At 39.9% G+C, this 21015-nt stretch overlaps 1 protein-coding gene across 1 annotated transcript; it reads right to left on the reverse strand.

The window, feature by feature from the left end:
- Positions 1-6952: 6952 nt before the first annotated feature.
- On the reverse strand, positions 6953-18190 carry LOC145438540 (uncharacterized). Its single transcript, XM_080315873.1, has 11 exons — positions 18053-18190; positions 16986-17123; positions 16352-16441; positions 15802-15918; positions 14303-14452; positions 13335-13394; positions 13170-13277; positions 13042-13114; positions 11301-11377; positions 10596-10737; positions 6953-7351 (listed from the first exon to the last, which is right to left on the reverse strand). Exons 1-11 carry the CDS (start codon positions 18128-18130, stop codon positions 7230-7232), a joined length of 1155 nt encoding a protein of 384 aa, XP_080171999.1. The 5' UTR covers positions 18131-18190; the 3' UTR covers positions 6953-7229.
- Positions 18191-21015: the final 2825 nt, after the last annotated feature.

The following is a 21015-nucleotide window of genomic DNA, read 5'->3' on the forward strand; positions in this document are numbered from 1 at the left end:
ATTTCCTTTCAAATGAATTAAAAAATGTGGCTTTGAAGTACTCAAGTAGAAGTAGTGTTAAAGAATAGTTGGTATCGTAAAATTGCTTTATATCTTAATTATAAAGAGTAGTTTCACATAAAACTGTCAAGGATAGTCCAAACAGGTTGGTAACTTTGATAAGCATAGTACCCCGGCGGTGCGAATTGCCGAATCGATACATTATTCGACCACCGATCAACATATACGAGGAATAAATCGTATTCAATCAATGTATTTTAGCAACAGCAATGTCACTACCAAGCCGTATCTCGCCGATAATAACGAGGACAATGTGGATTTGAGAACAGTATTTTTATACAGGCACCGCCATGTCTGCTTCTCTCTAATCAATTAACACTCCGCCAAATCAATATATCCGTAGTAATTATGCTGCAAATATGCTTGGAGGTGTTGGCATAACATGTATTGAGGATATGTTACGCCACACGCGAACACAGACAACTGATTGTCTGCAGCGAAATTAGTCGACTTCAAGCGACAGTGCGTGGCTGCCGAAGCAATATATCCTTAGTATGATATTGTAAATATGTGTGGAGGTGTTGGCATAACAAGTGTTGAGGATGTTTTACGGCACACGCGAACACCAGTAATTGTCTGCAGCGAAATTAGTCGCCCTCGAACGACAACTGCGTGGTGAGCACGTGATCGATATGTGTATGTTACAGACGGACAAAGCATTAGTTCGCCAACAGATCGATTCAAGTTGTACAATGTACATCATGTACAGCAGGGCTGGCCAACCTTTTGAGCCAAAGGGCCACATTCGAACGACAAAATATTGCGCGGGCCACTAGCTGCGCAAAGCGCGAAAATTTTTCGAAGTCCATAGCTCAATAATATTGTCACTTGACTATATTGCGGGCCTGCAGTATATCGCTGGACTCAGTTTGCCAGGACTGGACTATTCAGCGCCTGGACATATCAATTTCGAAAGCGTCGACCAACATGCGTCAATTATTTCGTGCCTATAGGTTTCATAGTCGCCGGTCTTTCTGCGAGCGCAAACGCTAGGTCGCATATGTTGAACGACAGTTTGTCTCGTAATTGAGAATATAGTTAGACTCAATCTGATACATTAGGCGTTCATTCATTTTCACAAAGGGGTAACAATATTAAAAGCAAGAAATCGAATGACTACATGCTGCGCGAAGCGTGTAGAAAATGTTTACTTTTGATAATTTATCGCAAATTATTCTGCTTTGTAGTGTACGAAGATCTACCAAAGTGTGACTGGCTCATGGAAATGCCAATGCGTCGTAACTGATATTTTAATCAGCTCAAGTGTTGCGGCGAGACTAATCAAATTTTTGGTTGGCCTTGCAAGTTCACAATCTGTACAATTCATCTTTTTATAACATTACCAAGTTCGGAAATTACCTCTTGGACCACTCAAAACCTTCTCGCGGGCCACATGTGGCCCGCGGGCCACGGGTTGGCCGGCTCTGATGTACAGCATACAGAATTAATATGTCGCGGTAAATTACTTATCATTTACAGGCACCGTCGTGATTACGCTTGACCAGACGTGAAGCAGTAAAAGAACCCATCATGAATACATTGTTTGGTTGTGACTGTTTGTCCTTATGAAGACGCTAGAACGCGGTAAAAGGTATGGAACAGCAGCAGTTGTTGCTTGGACCAATTACTAGGTACGTGATACCGTAAGTTAACACGTTGATGCGAACCAAATTGACAATCAGTTATTTCTTTAACTATACTTATTATATTCATAATGTTACTTTATTTAAGTTAATCTATGTCGGGGGGCCTAACACACATTTCCACTTCACTACATTTTTGTTGTTCTCGATATGACACGCATATTTATAACCATAACAGATCATTTCTCCTTACTATTTAAGTCGACAACAAAGCAAAGGGGTCAAGTACGACAGTATGAGACAGACTACAAGCGTCACTTAACACGGCCGAACGTACGGACACCTAAAACACGCACCAGGATCTCACGGATCAGGAGAAAACTATACTGACGTCACGAACGGCATTTATTCCTATGACCCGCCGTACACGAAATTGAATCAGCCGCGGGGCGACAAGTCAACCAGGGTGGTTTGACGGCGTATTGTTCCCAAGCCACGAAATTGGACCACGGAACGACAGGTCAGGGCAGGCAACTATTATCAAGCCCCGTCGTGTAGGACCGAAGTCAGCTGTGGATCGTGGAAAAATACAGTTAAATTACAATGTATTATAATAAATAAAATCCCAAGTTTCGTGTCTGGCCAGAGTACCAAAGGTCAATCGAGATTCTTTGTTCTTTTTCTCTGTAGCGTTAATTATTCTCCTTTTTTTATTGCCGCGCGGCCAGAAGGGAATTCCCCTTCGAGTATTGCTGCAAAATGAGAATCAGCTAATTCTTTCATTATCTATTATATTGATAATCTTTGTTTGTTTAGGTAAATAGGGTGCATCCGCGAGTTCCGCACATTCTTTATACTACTACTTATGGGATTTGACTGACAGTTACGTTACTCATTGGATTTTTTTTACGTTGTTTTCGATTACGACGGACATATTCCGTCACCCCTAATCGCCGTCTAGTTTGCTTGCTGGCAGACTTCCTGTCATTTTCCCCAATTCCCCTCACCACGTGCCAATGTTTTCCTACTACATTTTTTTCCGCAGTCGACAGAGATTGACCCCTTGCTTGCAACGCTGTAAGGGAACAGCGTGCCTATTATTTTCTCAATTGTTTTAGATATTGTTGACACCTACTAAATTCGGTGCCTTCTCAGACTGGTTATACTTATTGATAGGCTTTGTGTTTTAATTCCTGCTTGTATTGTTATTTGGTACTAGTTTTAATCGTGCTAGTATATTCCCTTTCGTCGTCATGCTGTTGTGAGGTTTTTACAGAATTGGCGAATATACGTGTCCGTCATCCACGCTTCCGGGTTTCGGCGTACCAAGCTTCTACTCATATGTGCGAAGTCATCGAAACGATTTCGACAAACTCTAAAACAACGATCTGGCAATATACTTTCTGACACCACGTGCCGTCGCACTGCAACAGTCGACAGCGACAGTTCGCCGCTGTCCACCGACGAAACTACACCAATATCCGCAAACGACCATCGACCGACCGACGATCCACCTATCAGCACCAGTGCAGGCACACCTGAATTGAGTAACAGTTGTACGCCGGAAACACCTGTACATTATCGATCGAGATTTTGTACGAATTTTACTGACCAGGAACACTTTTGTGCATATGGGCCACGGCCCGAAGCTGAAGTCTACGCGGACTTGGGTCTGTCGGTTACCCTAAGTCACAGGACAATATCGACCGAGATATTGCAATTTTGAACTGGCCACTATTGTATATATACCGGCCACAAACTGGAGTTAATTTTGCCTTCACGTGAACAGCGACGGTACCACTATGATGTTTGGGCTGTCACGTGGATGAATTTGTAAATTTGTTTGTTACTTTTTGCTTAGGTTAAATTGTGTTGTGTTATTCCATTTAGGATAACATATATATTAGAAAAGCAGTATAAAACCTTACTCTTGCAACTTCTCATACTGAAGCTGAAACTGAATAGACCTAATTCATATTGGTTTGATAACATTTCAGGTAATTACTTAAATGGTCGTTGAAATTAAAAGTCTTTACTCGTAATTGTTACTAACCGATATCCTTCTTAATAGGGAGCGGGGTGACCTTTCTGTACCAAATTTGTACTCGACATAGTAAATTATTATTGTCAATCATGGTCGTATGATTTAATGGCTTTTCCCTTAATAAATTCCTAATTAATTCACTTTTCAAGAGGAGATAATGCAGCTATCCCGCTGTGATCAGTCGCACATGATATTTCGCGCTGTCTCGGATAAGAAACTACTTCTTGTTGTGATTACTCGAGAGTCGAGACTTCTATATAAGTGTAGGTAACACGTGTTAGAGATTACTTTGATTATGAGACTCTTTACGCAAACTACTGCAACGTTCTGAATAAACCATTGTATTGAGAATATATGTTACGAAGAACCTCACAAAGAGAAACAAGCTATCTCCAGATAAGTATTGTATAGCTGGGCACCAAGACGTTTGGTTAGCTATACTTTTATACAGATCACCAGATACATAAAACAGTCAATTGCTGTAATATCATTTCTGCCTTCATCAACGGATCATCATATGTCGTGGGATTGCAGTTAATTTCAAAAGTGATTTCAGTAACTCTCTTATAGAGCCGCTACAGTCTTCCTAATGTCGTCTCAGTAAAGTTGAAATTCGCGAGGCAATTGTTGATCATCGCCGCTTACTCGAGCGCTTAACGAAAGACGAATAGTGCAAACAATAGCGCTTCGCCTCAAGAAATATCTTATATGCGCTGATTGCTACGAAGCAGTGACGTGCGGTCCAATGAGGCAGGTGAGGCAGTCTCACCTGTCGTCAGGGCGAATAAGTGAAAACCCTCCATGAGTCGATGATTATTGATATTTTACATCAATCTTCATAAATAAATAAATTTGAACATTTTTTCACACAACATTATCAATTTGCATAATTATTATTCAAAAATACAGCGCGAAAGGAGAGTTGCGGCACAGGTGAGGCACGGGCGGGTCGTGCCTCACCTGCGACAATGCAATTCATCATAATAGCTCGGAATTCATAACAGCTGGTATCAATCAAATTCTATCGTCACACTGATTCCGAAAATCCAAATACTAACAGTGTCAGACCACCGGAACCCCCTCAAAATCGCCAAGGAAGGTGATATTCGGCTTTATTACAAACAATGTCATCGCAGAGAATTATAAACAATAGCCAGGTGAGGCACCAACGGATTTGCGTCATGCACTATTCGCTAACAATTGGACAATCGCAGCACAGTGAAACGCGCTATCGATTTCGGAATACAACAGTCTTGTAGGAATTATATAGTAGCGACGGCCAATACGTAATGCGGAGCAAATACATTCCCTTACTTATGTAGCTGTTATTTATTTTCCATTAAATTGTGATATGTGATAGCTACTTGCATCGGCTGCATTGTCGTTGCTTTATGCTTCGAATAATTTATAACGGTACTTGAAGAGATAGTAATTATTATCCGTCTAAACTTGCCGATTTAGCACAATAGCGACCACCCCTACAAGTATTGTATAATGTGGAATTGCAACGGCTAATAGTGTGCAAAGAAAATCCTCTCTATACCCGCTGCTGTTGTTATTCACATTTTGGATCTATTTATCAGGTAGGCTACTTTACGTGCGTGTGTGTTTGGGTGTTGTGGAGCTCTGACCCCTTATTCCCTCTCATATCTGTATATCACGTGACTTATATCTTTCTTCTCGCTACCACGTGACTTACCATTTATCAGCTCGCGCATTTCAATTACAAACTAGACTCATATCATGCGATATCCTACTGTATATTCCATGCATATTCGACCAATATATCTATCTGAGGCAATACTGTCGTTGCATTCACGTTGAAGTTGTCAGATCAAGGACTAACGCAGGGACGTGCGTCTACTACGAAAAGAGCTAAGTAGGCTATATCTACCCAGCCACACATTACGTGGGACTCAGGTTACAACTCTAGCAGGTTATCAGACGACATATCTGGTCCGCAGTGTGTGTGTGGAGGGGGGGGCGTGCCTCGGTCACCAGCCATGAACCTCACCACACGTCACTGCCACGAAGTATATCTTCATAATAGATAGAAGAAATAGATATATTCAAGTTATGTTATTGTTGGGTTAAATTTTTCATCTGAACAAGTCACACACAATGTACCATGCGATGTCATGAACAGATAGGAGGATGTCGAACGACACGCATCAGTAGCGATCGTTTTAAAGATCACCCTCGGCCAAGAGTGCCCGATGTTCACAGTTCTTTTCGATGTTGATCTTTTTGAAGCCGAGGCCCTTTCTACTAGTTCTTTCCATTCCTTTTGAGCACTTTCCTTCGTCGGGTATTTTTCTGGGCTTTTTTGTCGCCGTAAGAACGGCAACGGCGGGGAAGAGGAGCCCAGATAAACGTCCGACGGGAATCGAACCGGTTCCGTCAGATTGGTGGGCGCTTATCGTTACAATCAATCAATCACTACGCTATCTCCCCGCCGCAATTGTAGTTGGTGGCTTGCAACTGGATAGGTCGCCAGAAAACTGGGACGGACATAAATTGCAATGCGAGCATTTAGATTTCTAGTATTAAGAAGCGGTCTGGGCCTATTTGACAACAAGCTCTAAAACAGTGGTTCCTAAACGCGTATCACACGAACCACAGGGATCCGCTATAGAAGTCACACATACATCTCATACAGCAGAAGTCACACTGATGGAGCTTGAGCAATGCAGTCTATGAATATAAGTGCAACTGTGATTGGTGCTATACGTGGGAAGAACGTCACGTTTGCATATCCCCATAGTTATTACTAGGGTTGCATTTATTGTTCAAAACATGTTTTGAACAGAGTTTTAAATAAATGCCTTTTTAAAATGAATTATGTATATTTTAAGTTGTAAATTATGCTGTAATTGTGTAAATACTTTCCAAAAACATGTTCAATGAGCCTACGGACAGGACAATTGCCACCCGATATAGCCGACGTATATAGATATGGGATGGTAGGAACTAGTGCGGAGCGGATCTACAAATTCTCTGGTCCGATTCCGATTTCCATTTCTCCGGTCCGGCTCCGGCCGTCTCACGAAAAGTACTGGTCCGGCTCCGGCCGCATATGAAAAGTCCGGCCACGGTCCGGTGATTCCGTGAAATTTATAAATATTGGTCGTTTATTTTCGCACTGGCTTGGCGGTTACTTGCGTGTGGTTGGTGTGAGTCGTCTTTGAAATCAGACACCTACTTTAACTAAATATTGCAGTAAAACACGCGAATTCCTCCCAGTTTACTGGTTACCCAATAGAACACAGAAGTCATGTTTCAGTCCATAAACTCGCACATCGAGCAATCACAAACGCGGCAGGCGGTATAAAACAATCTCATACTCATGTGCAATGCGTGTACAATCGAGCGAATATTCAATATGATGGCTGCATTAAAATATGTGCACTTGATGTCTTTAGTCTTAAACTGCATTGATGATAAATATAACTAGACACGATAGGCAAAGGCGTAAAAGAAATCCTGCACAATTGGCGTAACATTGTAACAGTGCGGGAATAGGATGTTCCTAAAATTGCGTTTTATTGCTCGGCCACATCCGGGTCCGGGATCGCGTTTTTCGGAATTTCCGGAGCGGCTGCCGGCTCCGGAGCTCGTTCTCGTTGACCGGTCGCGATTTCTCCAACCCGAGACTCAAGAATCCCTGAAACAAGTTGTCATTTCCAGAGAGAGACAGACCGAGTCTTCATTTTCATCCAACCAAAATACATAAAACACAGACGGCAATGATTGTGGTACAGAAAATATGCATGCACAGTACGGGTGTTCAAAAAAAAACTTTTTTTATTCAAATTTCATCGGCTAAATTGTCAAATCGCCAGGTCACCAAAAAAAATTTGCACACCTCGTTTGACTCAATTCCAACCAGTAGGAGCCGGGGACAGTCAACTTGAAATTTCGGTAATTTTTGAAATGATAGTATTTTCAGTGACCGATTTCGTCACACCAACATGGCCAAAAATAGTGTTCCAGGTATGCCTGAAGAGGCAGGAATGTCTTGTCTTGTTTTAATCTTGACCAGGGCCAATGGTGGAGTTTGGGTGAAGTCATCGCCAGTAAACGAAAGAAAGATATGACACGGATTAGCTGGAAATTAGTCCACTTCATCGAAATAGACACGCTAAAACGACGGTTAGATAATTTTCAAATAGAGTACTTTACACACTGAAATTAACGACTATGAAAAGGAAATGAACTGATAATAAGAACGTAAAATACGGGTAAATATATTTCTCAAGTGATAGTCAATATCTGTATTCTTTTTCGGTCCAATGTATATTTCTTCACGATACAATTTGATATTATAGGATATTCTATCATTTGCTCCGCAGCACTCCTATAGTACTCTCACAGGCGAATTATAAGACCAATGGGCATCGTGACAGATCTTGCTCCTATCAAAACTTATGGTCCTCTCTGCATTTCATCCTCCACATTCGGTGAATACCATCCAATTGTACCCATATATCCTGGTAAAAATGCTTTTATTACTCTATGAAAAGAATGGGGTTCAGGTAATATTGAAAGACCAGAAAATGACTAATGTGCTTTATGAGCTCAGTGGGTTACCATTTAGTTTCCCTGAAGGTCGTAAAGCTTCGAGCACATAAAAAGCTCTAGTATCAACGCTTATGCGAAGTACCAGAAATGCTTTTTTAATTCATCAATACTATTCATTGGCTATGCCCATTCTCAATTGCAATCAGCACCATTTTTAACGACCTGGATCAGTCAATGTCAAGTAGCAGAAAAATATTCGAACACTGAGCTGCTGAGGAATGCAACTGATGTCTCTGTGGATGAGATTTTGGGAATGGCTACTTTGCAATCAGTAAAAACTTCGGATTAAGGCAGAGAGACATCAGTATGCCCCGCATAACTGGGATAGATTTCGTGAAATCTATATGGGTCCGACAAAAATACTTCTAGACATGACTATCACTTGAGAAACATATTTACCCGTATTTTACCTGCTTGTCAGCTCATTTCCTTTCCGTGGTCGTTAATTTCAGTATGCGAAGTACTCTAATTGAAAATTATCTCACCATCCTTTTAACGAGGCTATTTCAATGAAGTGGGCTAACTTCCAGCTAATATGTGTCATATCTTTATCTCGTTTATTGCCAATGTCTTTATCCAAACTCCACCATAGGCCCTTGTCAAGATCAAAACAAATGGAAAGGACATCTCTGCTTCTTTAGGCATACCTGGAACACGATTTTTTGTCATGATCGTGTGACGAAATTGGTCACCGTAAATACTATTATTTCAAAAATGACCGAAATTTCGAATTGACTGACCTCAGCTCCTACTGGTTGGAATTGAATCAGATTTGGTGTGCAACGTTTTTTAGGTAAACTGACGATTTGACGGCTAAGCCGATGAAATTTGAAAAAAAAAGTTTTTTTTGAACACCGCTAATGCACAGTATTTGGTATCAGATAGGAATGATCGATATGACCGTGAAGGTCAACTAGTCTGATCACACCAGCATCAAACAGGTACACTTGACTCCATACAGTCTGGATGTAAAAAAGAAAAGAAAAAGTGAACAATGGAAGCAAATGATCAATGAAGCAATGTCTGGGCAGGGTTGTGACCAAGTCACAAGGCTCCAAGTCACAAGTCAATCTCACTTTTACAGTTTTGACTCGAGTCGAGTCGAGTCATTTTCAATTCACCACCGAGTCAAGTCCGAGTCCAAGTCAGCGAGCAGATGGTCGAGTCCGAGTCATGGTATTATGACTCGAGTCCAAGTCATTGTGTTGACTGCTCAGTTTCCAGTTAAAGTCTTGGTAAACCCATTTTTTATAACCCTGTTTTGGTGATATCGAATGTTTCGCATTTATAATATACTAATTTTGCTCACTGTTTTTGTTCGCAATTTCAAGTACCAGTACCATTAGACGAAATTCCAATAGTGTGGTTACTGAACTATTCTTTTGAAATTACAACGAAATGTCGGTCTTGGTCGTCTCGAGTCATATGACTTGGTTCGAGTCATGCACAATGACTTGAGTTCAAGTCGAGTCAATACACAGATTGACTCGAGTCGAGTCAGTTCCGTATTTTGAGAAAATGACTCGAGTCATTACAACCCTGGGGCAAGGTAGGACAACAGTGTTAATATGACGACAAGAGGTGATTAAGTAGGTCTTTTGTGAATCTATTATAAGGCAATTCACGGATATCTTGTGCTAATTCACACCAGATGATAGGTCCTGAGTAGTCAATAGATCTCTTAGTAAGGTTGCTGTTGGGTGGGGGTAAGTAGATATTTCTCTTTGACGAGGATCTCGTGTAATGGGAGTGGACATTTTTAGCAGGTATGAAAAAGTCATCAAACACATGAGGCAAACTATTGGAAAAATATTTGTGTACAACTTTTGATACTTTGAAGCGATATAGTTCGTCAACTTGCAAAATTCAATGCTTACAGAAGTAGGGCAATAATTTGGTAGGTACGTAAAGGTACAGATGAGATCAACCGTATCGCACAATTTTGCAGGGTTCGAATTTCCGCACACTAAGATTCCGTATTGCGGGTGAGAGTGAAAAAGTGAGCCTTGTGGCACTCCATGAGTTATGTCTCTCGTTAAACAAATTGTTTACGGTGTGCAAGGTAGCTTTCGAGTAGAGTTGCTGCAGTAACCCTGATTCCATAGTGCTCTAGCTTGTATCTTAAGATTCTGTGGTTAACTGTCTCGAAAGCTTTGCGGAGGTCGAGATGATCAGAAACGGAATACTTCAACTTATTCCGAGTACTCAAGTAGTTTTATTACTTGTACTGCTTACACTTCTAAACAGATTTTGAGCGGAACTACCTATTTTTTGCAATATGGATTTTCGCCGGCTACCTTAACAACCTCTGTCCATTTCACACTTACTCGCGATCGATTCGACAGACTTCAAGTCGCTTCTGAGAAGATACATCTCCTTTGTGATATCACTGATAGCCTCTTGTCGGTCGATCTCTTCGCGTTGAATGGCTGCGACTTGTTCGATGACTTTCACCAAACTAACATCGGACTGTTGAGAGAGAATATTAAATTTGAGCGCGGCAAACATTTTAGGGATGCGCGGACCGGAGTCGCATAACTAGAACTAGTAAACTTTTAGCTTTTCATAAAGAGATCAGTATGGCAGAATTGAAAAAATACAACAACTATAAATATCAAATATGAGTTCATTTTCATAAAAACAAGAGTGGAAAATGTCTGTACAGGGACCTAGACTCGTTTGGCACGATACAGTTTTCCTGTAGCACGTCCAGTAAAACCAGATATTAGATTAGAATTAAAATTATAGCTACACGTATTTTTTCCAAGTTAGATGTGAATTCTAATGACTGAATTCGAAAAAACTTTGAAATTGAATTCAATTCCTAAGCAGGAGAAGGGCAAATGTCTGTACAGCAAACTTGATTCGTTCTGTACTGTACAGCTCCTGTAGCATTTTCAGGAAAACCAGAAATTAGATTAGAATTAATATCATAACAGCTCATTTTTTCCAAATCAGATTGGAATTAGACTACCGTCATTTAGTTCTAATTAGTCCAATTATGCAACTAGTAGTTCGAGTTTGGTACGAACCTGTTGTGGTGATTTGCCTTCAAAACTCGCGAGAATATTGCTGAGCACGACAACCCTCTCATCAGTTCTTTGCAGTCCTGAAAAGAAAGTATAGTTGGGAATTTGGGATCACAAACTTCTTATCTGGTGCAGTCAGTACCAAGTACTTCTGCACGCTTCCAGACTGCTTCAACTTGGGCACGAATAGTTTTTAGGTGAAACTTTTTACACTATATATTTTAAAAGCAGAAAGTCACTGTCATAAGAACCGCGTGAAATAACTCCTGCATCCCAATAAATGCCGAGTATATTTTCAAATATGTCACCCATTTGTATCGACATTAGTCATTTCTTGTTAGTCCCAAAGATAGATCTTGCGATTTCGAAGTAGCCACCTACGACGAGCTCCTCAAAGCATGCATACCCTCTACCAAATCTTCTTCACAAAACTATTTACTCAAGTACGTTTGAATCAGGAGTCGCCAACATGCAGCCAGCGAGGTCACATTTTGCGGCCAGCGATCTGATTTCAGATTTCGGAAGAGCGTCAGGTAAAGAATTTTGAAATGCTAAAATTCATTTCAATTTCAAAATATTCTTGTACAAAATGAGCTATTCTCCTGTGCCTAACATCACTATTCCTCACTAGTTAGCGTTGGCAACAGCATTCCATCAAGAATGAATCAGCTGATATGAATGGGCAGGGCATATTGTAATGGCCCAGACTCTGCCAAGACCGAGAGGTTTAGAAAACAGCTTAGGGGTTTCGCCACAAGATCAAGCTTTACGAGTAGATAGTTTTCCAGTTGGTACCGTGTGTAAGATTTGGCTCGATTCAAACTGGTAGATCTGAACACACAGATACAATAAATAAAAAAGATGTTCAAATCTTACTGTCAACCCCATGAAATTATTAAGTTGTCTAAAACAACGGCGCTTAACAATTTTTGCTCACTTTCAACCAGCAGAAGCGAAGTTATTGCAGTTGAAAAATTCTGGATTTGCAAAAATAGCCTGGGAGGTAGGTAATCCCGGAATCATTAATGACAAACTCAAATAATTTCGCTTCTAGGGGTTGGAATTGAGTCAAATTTAATTTGCATTGTCTTGGTAGATAACTCAACAACTTCATGGGGTTGACAGTACAATTTCAATTTTTTTCAAATTTTTTAATAATCAACTTGAAATTTACAACTCCTGTGCGTTCATCGTTCACATCTACCAGTTGGAATCAAGCCAAATTTGGTGTGCTGCATTTTTTTAGGCAACCTAACAATTCAATCAGTGAATCCGTGGAATCCGGAAAAAAAGTTATTTTTGAACAACCCTAGTCCCTAGTCCATAGTTCAAAATTAAATTGATGAATATGATTTGTGATTCTTTATTAAAATATTACTCAATTTGTGGTAACTACGCCTGTCGGCCATGTTAGAGAGCACAGCATTGTACTGAAAGATTCAAAAACGTTTTTGCTAATTGTATCGCCTATTTTGTCTTGATATTGCGTTCTTGTGGCCCGCGGCCTCTACAAAATTTGAAAAGTGGCCTGTGACATGTTTGCAGTTGGCGACCCCTGCTTCATATCCACATTTTCTATTTCCACATGAAGTGGTTTTGACACGTCATGTAAATTTCTACTTTAACTTGTGATTGAGTAGAAATTTACCACATCACTTCTACTTGAGCATCAACGCTGACTTTTGACAACTTCTGCTCGCTATATTCTCAGAAAGATTGCAAGATTGGCATTGAAAATACAAACTTTCAGAAATCGAGGCAACCGCGTTGAGAACGGATTCGTCCGCAGTCGCTTTTTCCGGATCAGAATTTTTCTCCTAAAACACAATAAGAGTCACTCCAATGTGACAGCAAAGTCCGCGAAAAAACAACCTTCAGATCTGCGATCTGTTTTGTCACAATTTCCAGACTTTCCGTGAAACGGTTTTGCATTTCCCTTGTCGACGCCTGCAGCCATTTTGCAGAGTTTTCGGAGACTTCCTAAAAATAGGAGATGTCAGTAAAATTTCGGAACGTTTTTTTTTCTGGATAACCCACCGAAATCTGTCTGTCAAGTTCATCGATGCGGGCCAAAGTTTTCTGTCTCAGATCCGCAACCTGAATGATAATTTGTGGTTTTAACTCGTCAAAATTGAGTACTTTAGTGATTTGATTATGAATCGAGCGCTAGCGATTTGTATTGCATGCTTCGTATGTTGCGACATGACCAATCAAAGTTTACAGAAGACAACTAGATAATTCGAGTTGTCTAGTGCGACTAAATTAGAGCAAAATACCAGTAATCTAATTTGTTGAATGTTTCTATACTCTAATCAAACTTATTGTTCCCTTGAAAATGCCTCATTGTCCGCGGTTTTGCAACAAAATAAAAATAACATCCCTCTCGCACAGAGAAATCCAGTGCCAAGCCGCCATCACATTGCTTACAGTTACAACCTACAGTCATAGTAGTTATTGTGACAAGAATAATAACCATGCTGGAATCGTAGCTGCGGACAACTTTCTAGTTTCGATCTCAAACAGAACAGCAGCGAAAAAAATGAGATAGTTAGTTACCACAGGCTCGTTCGGTTTTATGCCCTCACTTATTTCAGAAATTCTAATCCCAATCTAATTTGGTAAATACTGTGTAGCTCTAATACCAATTTCAATTTAATTTGGAAAAAATTGTGAAACTCTAATTATAATTCTAATCTCATTCGAAAAAGCTGAAAATTTTCTAGTTGTCCAAGTATGGTTTCCAGGCTTCCACAGTGGAAAACAGTCTCGAAACTAGAACTCTCGTGGATAAAAAACTGTTAGTGGCGAAAGAATAATCTCTTACAACTGGACTAAAATCATTACAATTAAGACTCGACTCCGATTACAGCACTACAATCATTGTGCCATGCCCGAGAACCACTGAATTAAAACATATTGACTTTTTAGGAAATTTTTTTGCTGATCTTGGCTACTACGATTTTAACCTTTGTACCTAACTACGATAAAACCCAAAATTTACCAACATTGCCGGATTCCGGTTCTTTTCTTTCGCCGTCCAATTTTTCCAGTTTATCTCGAACATGAACCACGGTAGATTTGATAGATTCTATCGCTGACGACAACCTAGTTTTTTCCGCCGTCAAGTCGATGGCTTCTTGCTGAACCGAAGAAATCTGAAACACCAGGCTCGATACATGAGTGGGGTCGACTGAGGTCAAAGGCAGGGCCTGGACAAAACAGAGTTACCCATTGCATCGCACTTTGTGACAATGCTGCAGGGTTGTAATGGCTCGACTCGAGTCATGATTTTTTGGTGACTCGAGTCATTTTTTGAAATGCGTAAAATGACTTTACTCGAGTCAATTTTTGTATTGACTCGACTTGTACTCGAGTCATGTGACTCGAAACTAGGACGGACGATACAGACCTTTCGTTCCATCTCCGAAGAATAGTATAGCCATCACCAGGGCAAGTTATTGTTGCAGTCAAATCCGAGGAAAGTTGCATTTATTTTTCACGAAAGTAGCCGTAAAACGTTGCATTTATTTTTCATAAATATTGCATCAAAAAGTTGCATTTACGGATATTTCCTTGAAATTATTAGGGTATAAGATACTCAAATCGATCCGTATTCCAGGCACTGTGGCAAATGTCAGTGTTGGCGACTTCAACAAAATCAATAGCCTGAAAAAATTGACCCAGTGAAAATATAATGTGTGTAAAATCAGAAAGGACCTCAAATTTAAACGCCAGTGAAATAATCCAGCGAACTATTTACATATAGTGCCAAATATTTCCAGTAAAAAGCTGATCGCAACAAAAATCGAAAACTTGTTGCAAAAAGTTGCAATATAAGAGTCCTCCAAACAGCTTAAACCGCCATACTACATAATTTCCAAGTATTTAGGAAGCTGCGTGAAGCTGTAAAAAAAAGCTGCAAAAACTTGCCCTAGTCATCACATGATTGGTATTTCGTCTGTTAGTCCTGATACTTGGAAAATTGGGCCAAAACCTGATAGGACTGACGAAAATTATGATACTATGAATGTGAGCCATTTTATATCATTCGAGCAGAGTTGAAAAAGTGGGTAGAAATGGATTGTAAACCCAAAACTGAACAGTTAACATAATGACTTGGACTCGGCGGCGAATTGGAAATGACTCGACTTGACTCGAGTCAAAACTATAAAAGTGAGATTGACTTGTGACTAGGAACCTCGTGACATGCTTACAACCTTGCAATGCTATGGGTTGATTGTGACTTCGCAGATATGTCATTTCCAGTAACGTGCATAGCTTTGTACTACATGTTTCGTATGTTGTGATACGACCTACCGAGGTTTCAAGGCTTTTACAGTGGAAAATAGTGGAAAAATTTTAGTTTTCATAGTAAATTAACTCTTAGTGGCAAGGAGCGTATCATTTCAGTACTCAATAAAATGATATCTCACTAATTCGAATCATTAGAATTAACATACGATTCGGATTCATTGTTCTCAGCTGCTGTCAATGGTCAACTTACCCTTTCGGCCTGTTGCATGCGAGCTTCGTTCAAACGTTTGATTTCATTCATGAGTCGAGCGATTTCCGACTCAAAGTCGAGTCGCATGGACGACTCCGAACTCTTTACGTCTTCTACCTGAACCAGAAATTTGGATTTGGACACGAATTCTGATACTTATCGATTTGTGATTCTCAAAATTGAAAAAAATTCAAAATTAAATTCGAGTTCAGGATTTGGACCCTAAAATATTACATCTGATCACTTCCAATCCCAAAAAAAGTATCACTGTTTTCACAAAACATCAGAATCTCAGCATATTGAGGAGTATATTAATATTGAAATGAGCTCAGATATTTCGGCTGACACTCGTCAGGGGTAATCGTCAGCAACTAGTAGACTATTGGAAAGAGCATTGCATACTAGTTTCGGACGATTACCCCTGACGAGTGTCAGCCGAAAATATTCAGCTTTATTTCAACATCAATAAACGAATCAATTGTACACTGTAGTTCCGTATCACCGAGAAGCTCCTCAACTCTCAGAAAATATTAATAAACTGTAAACGCACCGTTTCCTCCAAATTCATCACTTCCTGTTTCAATGTTGTTTGATATTTTTCTAATTTTGCGTCAATCTCGTTCACTTTCCTTGAAGCATCCTGAAAAAAAAAAACGCGAGTTGATTTGAAACCACAATATTTTCCGTCCCTACCTTGGTGGTAGTAATCCAAAAACTATATATTTGGATTCGAAGTCATATCTTGCATCGCTTATGATTAAGGCTGGGCATATTGATTTGAGGGGGTTAGCGAGAGAGGAAATTTTCTAGTAGGTTACTAAAACGACGCTGTCCTGTCCACTAAAAGTTAATGATTCAACATTAAAAATAGTTTCGATACTATTTGCCACTGTGGAATCCTGGAAACCTCGATCGGTCGTATCGCAGCATATGAAACATGTAGTAAATAGCTAATCACATTACAGGATATGATGTATTTATGAAAATGTGGTCATAAAATACCAGATATTCAATAATGTAATGTAGAGCTGGCATTATATGCTTTGTGGTCTCATAAAAAGGTACGTATGCTAACTGTCCACATCAATCACAGTTATGATGTTGCAAGGAATGATTATCGAATACTTGGAGCCTAAGATTCAATTCAGAATCAAATCACTCGGATACCCCGACTTTGCACTTACGTTCTTTTTCAGAGCTGCAATCTCTTTTTCCAAAGCTGCAATTCGTTCGATTTTTTGCGCGACAACTTTTATCTCTCCGGAAACATCTTTCATATCAGACATCCTTGCTCGGATCGTAGCGACTTCTAACTTGATGATCTGAATATCAAATTGATGAAAAATGAGAATGCTATGATTATGAAATGCGCCTGAATTCTGGTCGAATATAAGTCAAGCTCTTTATCCAAACCATAGGAATAGGACGTTGTATATTTTCGCGGCATATACACCGATTCATGATACACATACACACCACGAGTGCAATATCCTTATGAATAGAGTCAAGTGAGGACCGATCCCCTCTAATGTCTCCTCCTTTCTGTGATCCACTTCTACTTGATACTTTTTACAAAAAAATTTGAAAATTAGATATTCGTACTAAAAATTTCGAGGACCAATCTTATCTATGATCGATAGAACTGCTCAGTAATGCAGTACTCAAGTAGCTTGCTCCTACATGCACTACATACCCGATTGGTAACGATGTTAGACTATTTCTAATTCTACTTGACAATTAATGGTAAATATTACTTACTTTTGACACATTGAAGAAACTTTTGAAGGTACAGAACTTTAGTAGGCTATAGATTCAATTGGTTTAGGCATGTATTGAAAATCACTACTTCTACTGGAACTGCGTAGAAAGCTATGGCATTACTTGTATATCTACTTGAAGAAACTCTTAAAAGTACAGGATTTCAATATACAATTGAATGTATTCATATTGAAATAAACTCGAATATTTTCGGCTGACACTCGTCAGGGGTATACTCGTCAGCAACTAATAGAGATTTCAAAAGAACTTCGTATACGGTACATCAACAATCGCATCACTAAATATGACAAAATTTTTATGCCTGTGATGCCATACTTGGTAATACTACTGTTGATATAGAGTTCTTTTGAATTGTCGAATAGTCGCTGACGATTACCCCTGGGCCTGACGAGTGTCAGCCAAAAATATTCAGGTTTATTCCAATACTTGTCATCCAATTCTATGAAAATTAGCAAAGAGAGAAATTACTTACCCCAAATAGGAAGAAAGATGCGGCAGCTGTGGTTCCAATGATGAGAAAAAGTACGAAGAACCAGTTAAAACAAGTCATTCCGCTTCCTGATTTCTGGGCCGCGGTTGGCTTTGATTTCTGAGCCTGAAACAGACATTGGCGATTGAAGTTGGCTAATTAGTACCAAGCGCTGTCACAGTAAAAATCAAGACTTTGAATATTTCAACCATTGTAAGCAGACATAGACAACTGCAAATGCCAGTAATCTAATACTAATCTAATTTATGAAATGTTTATGTAATTTTCCTTAAAGTTTTTTGACTCCCTAATATTTATGGATTGTCATCTCCAAGTGTACTGACCTTCTCCGTCCGCGGCTCATCACTCGATCCATTCGCTGGCTTTCTCTGACGGAGGGAGCTGCTCTCTTTGGCTTTCGCCATCTTAATCAAACTTAACAGCAACACACACTTCAACCCGGCAGCAATTAAATCGACAAATCTACGACTTGAAGTAAACAGAGCGAAACGCCACGTCGCTGCAATTTGGAATCGCCGCATCTCGGTGTGCATTCGACCACGCACTATGGCTCACTGCAACAGGCCCTTGCGGCAATCACTACAAGATTGCGATACAACATACAATGACAGATTGGAAGCTGTCGAAATGACTTGGAGTAGTCTTTGAAATCAGACACTCACCCGTAAAGAAGAGGCATGCACACTGACTAAAGAGACCATAAAAGGGACAAGCGACAAAAAGACGAGATCGTGGTCCATAGTAATCTCTAGCGCTGATTGACTAGAATTCTAGCGAGTGGCAATCGGAGGGAATTGAAGTTCCTGGGTCACTTACAAGTGTCTATCTTCCGCACGAACGACGATCAACTCTGTACTGAGAATCAGGGCTAAGAGGTCGAACAAACGACTGCGCTAACAACGAGAAAAAGTTTAATTTGCAAGTTCACTACTTCTATTTGTTGTTATCTACCCATGACAGCAACATCTGCTAATAGCATATGAAGAATTGTTGCTTAAAAATCACAATGAAGCGCGTATAGTGTTTGTTACTCGGCATGCATAAGCCTCGATATTTTCATAAGCCGTACTATCAAGGGAAATATAATTTTAAAATGTAGCCTACAACATCTTTGATGCTCTTCTTGATGGGTGCTATATATCTAGGCTTACCATACGTCCTCTTTTAAGAGGATTTGTCCTCTTTTTTGACTTTTTTGAAAGTGTCCTCGGAGGGCGCCCTTTTGTCCTCTTTTTTGAGATTTTGTCCTCTTTTTTTGAAAATTTAGGTCAGATATAGAGGAAATTGCGAGTGATATGCCGCAAATTAGCGCAGAAGTGAAGCTCCGGCGGGTATTTCGGAGGGAAAAGCGGTGATTTCAGGTCTGAGCGAAATGAAGACCTTTTTTTTTTTTTTTTGGTCAACCGATCATGAAGTGGGAAAAATTTACCGGTTTTTGAGAATTCTTCTCCAGTTATGCATGTCTGAAATTTCTGAAAAAGTGTCCTCTTTTTTCATTTCCGAAATATGGTAAGCCTATATATATCTCCTATCTGCTCTTTGTATGAAGAAATATTAGTAGGGTGGATTAATGCTAGCGTGCGATCGTGCATGTTGAGGTTGCAGGATTGACTTCTCCCATACCAGACGCAGTATATCATATGTCTCTTCATCGCCTGCCCATTTTTCGATAATTGTATGGGCTCAGTGGTAAATGATTGATCAACTTCACCAAGACGTTTTGACTCCTTCCTATCTATTTTCGCTGTACCGAGTGTTATACCCTAACTCAGGGGTGGGCAATTATTTTTCTCCGCGGGCCAAATGAGAAGCAGAAATATGTTGACGGGCCGAGTCAGAAATTTTAGAATATCCAGCATATTGATTTTATTTTTAAATTGGAAGCAGTGTATTACACGAATTGGTGCTCAGTGGATGTGTTGATATTGAGGAATGATAAAGTGACGGTTATTTACCGTTATATTTTGAACAATGTTAAATATGATACATTTTGGACTCTCTTTAAACCCCTATCCGCGTTTTTATATCAATCCCAGCCCCCATCGAGATGCACGATGCACGAGATGTCTTGTATACACTAATTAGCAACGTCTGCGCCCTAATCGCGCGAAGCGCAGAATTTTTTCATGATTAATGATTCAATCGGTCAATAATATTGCTAATTGCAAATATATTGCTATATTTTTCAACCTCTCACAGCCCACGTAGTGGCCTAGGCCTACTCAGTTTTACCGCTAGAGCTGAATGAGATAGCCTACTGTCTTGATAATATTCGGGAGGGCCCGCTGGTATAATTACTTCGTTACATATTGTTATTTCGTGACCACGCGTCTGCTATGTGAAAAGATATTGAAATCGCGGAAGCGTACCAAACTAAAAAGAGGACACCGATTCCCGATTGGTATTTCTACACTGGCAAATATTGCCTATGGACAATTGGACTTTGAGGTTTTCGGTCAACATAACGGCAGTCCTTTGAGGCCAAGGTGTTCTCGCTGTCGAGCTTTATTCCCTTTGCTTAGTTAATTTGATCAGCAGTTGCAATTACAGTGCCTTCTCGGAATCCCGTGTTGGCCTAAAGTTCATTTATCTTGGTGCGTTGTGGCGCGGTAATGGCTAACGCCGAATGCCCATTCTAAAAAACATTGAATGAAGTTGCATAAACTTAAAAAAAATACCCTATAATTTATGTTCACTCGTAAAAAAATTTTGGGCGCCCGTCGAGGTCGCCACGCAATTGAGGGGTTTGAGATGCGGGAGTTACGGTCCTAAGGATAATGTATAGCTTATTGTCTTGGTAGCTGGTTTCTGAGAAGTGTGCAGCTTGCCGAAATGGCCTTGTTGATTAGCGAAGGTTGTAGATATTAACCATCTTTGAATTTCAACTTTCGGCTTTCTTTTTTTTTTGACATCCTTTATGGGTGGTGATATATTCATAGAAATCA

Source organism: Botryllus schlosseri, chromosome 5 (assembly GCF_051294905.1).
Source record: "Botryllus schlosseri isolate E-star chromosome 5, Bs_hap1, whole genome shotgun sequence".
In the NCBI taxonomy this organism is placed as follows: Eukaryota; Metazoa; Chordata; class Ascidiacea; order Stolidobranchia; family Styelidae; genus Botryllus; species Botryllus schlosseri.

Excerpts from the sequence above, each read along its gene's own strand:
- LOC145438540 (XM_080315873.1), bottom strand. The coding sequence starts at position 18,130 with ATGACTTGTTTTAACTGGTTCTTCGTACTTTTTCTCATCATTGGAACC. Across the intron at positions 17,124-18,052 it reads CATCTTTCTTCCTATTTGGG|ATCATCAAGTTAGAAGTCGC; the intron begins GTAAGTAATTTC and ends TTTGATATTCAG. Across the intron at positions 14,453-15,801 it reads GCATGCAACAGGCCGAAAGG|ATTTCTTCGGTTCAGCAAGA; the intron begins GTAAGTTGACCA and ends CTGGTGTTTCAG.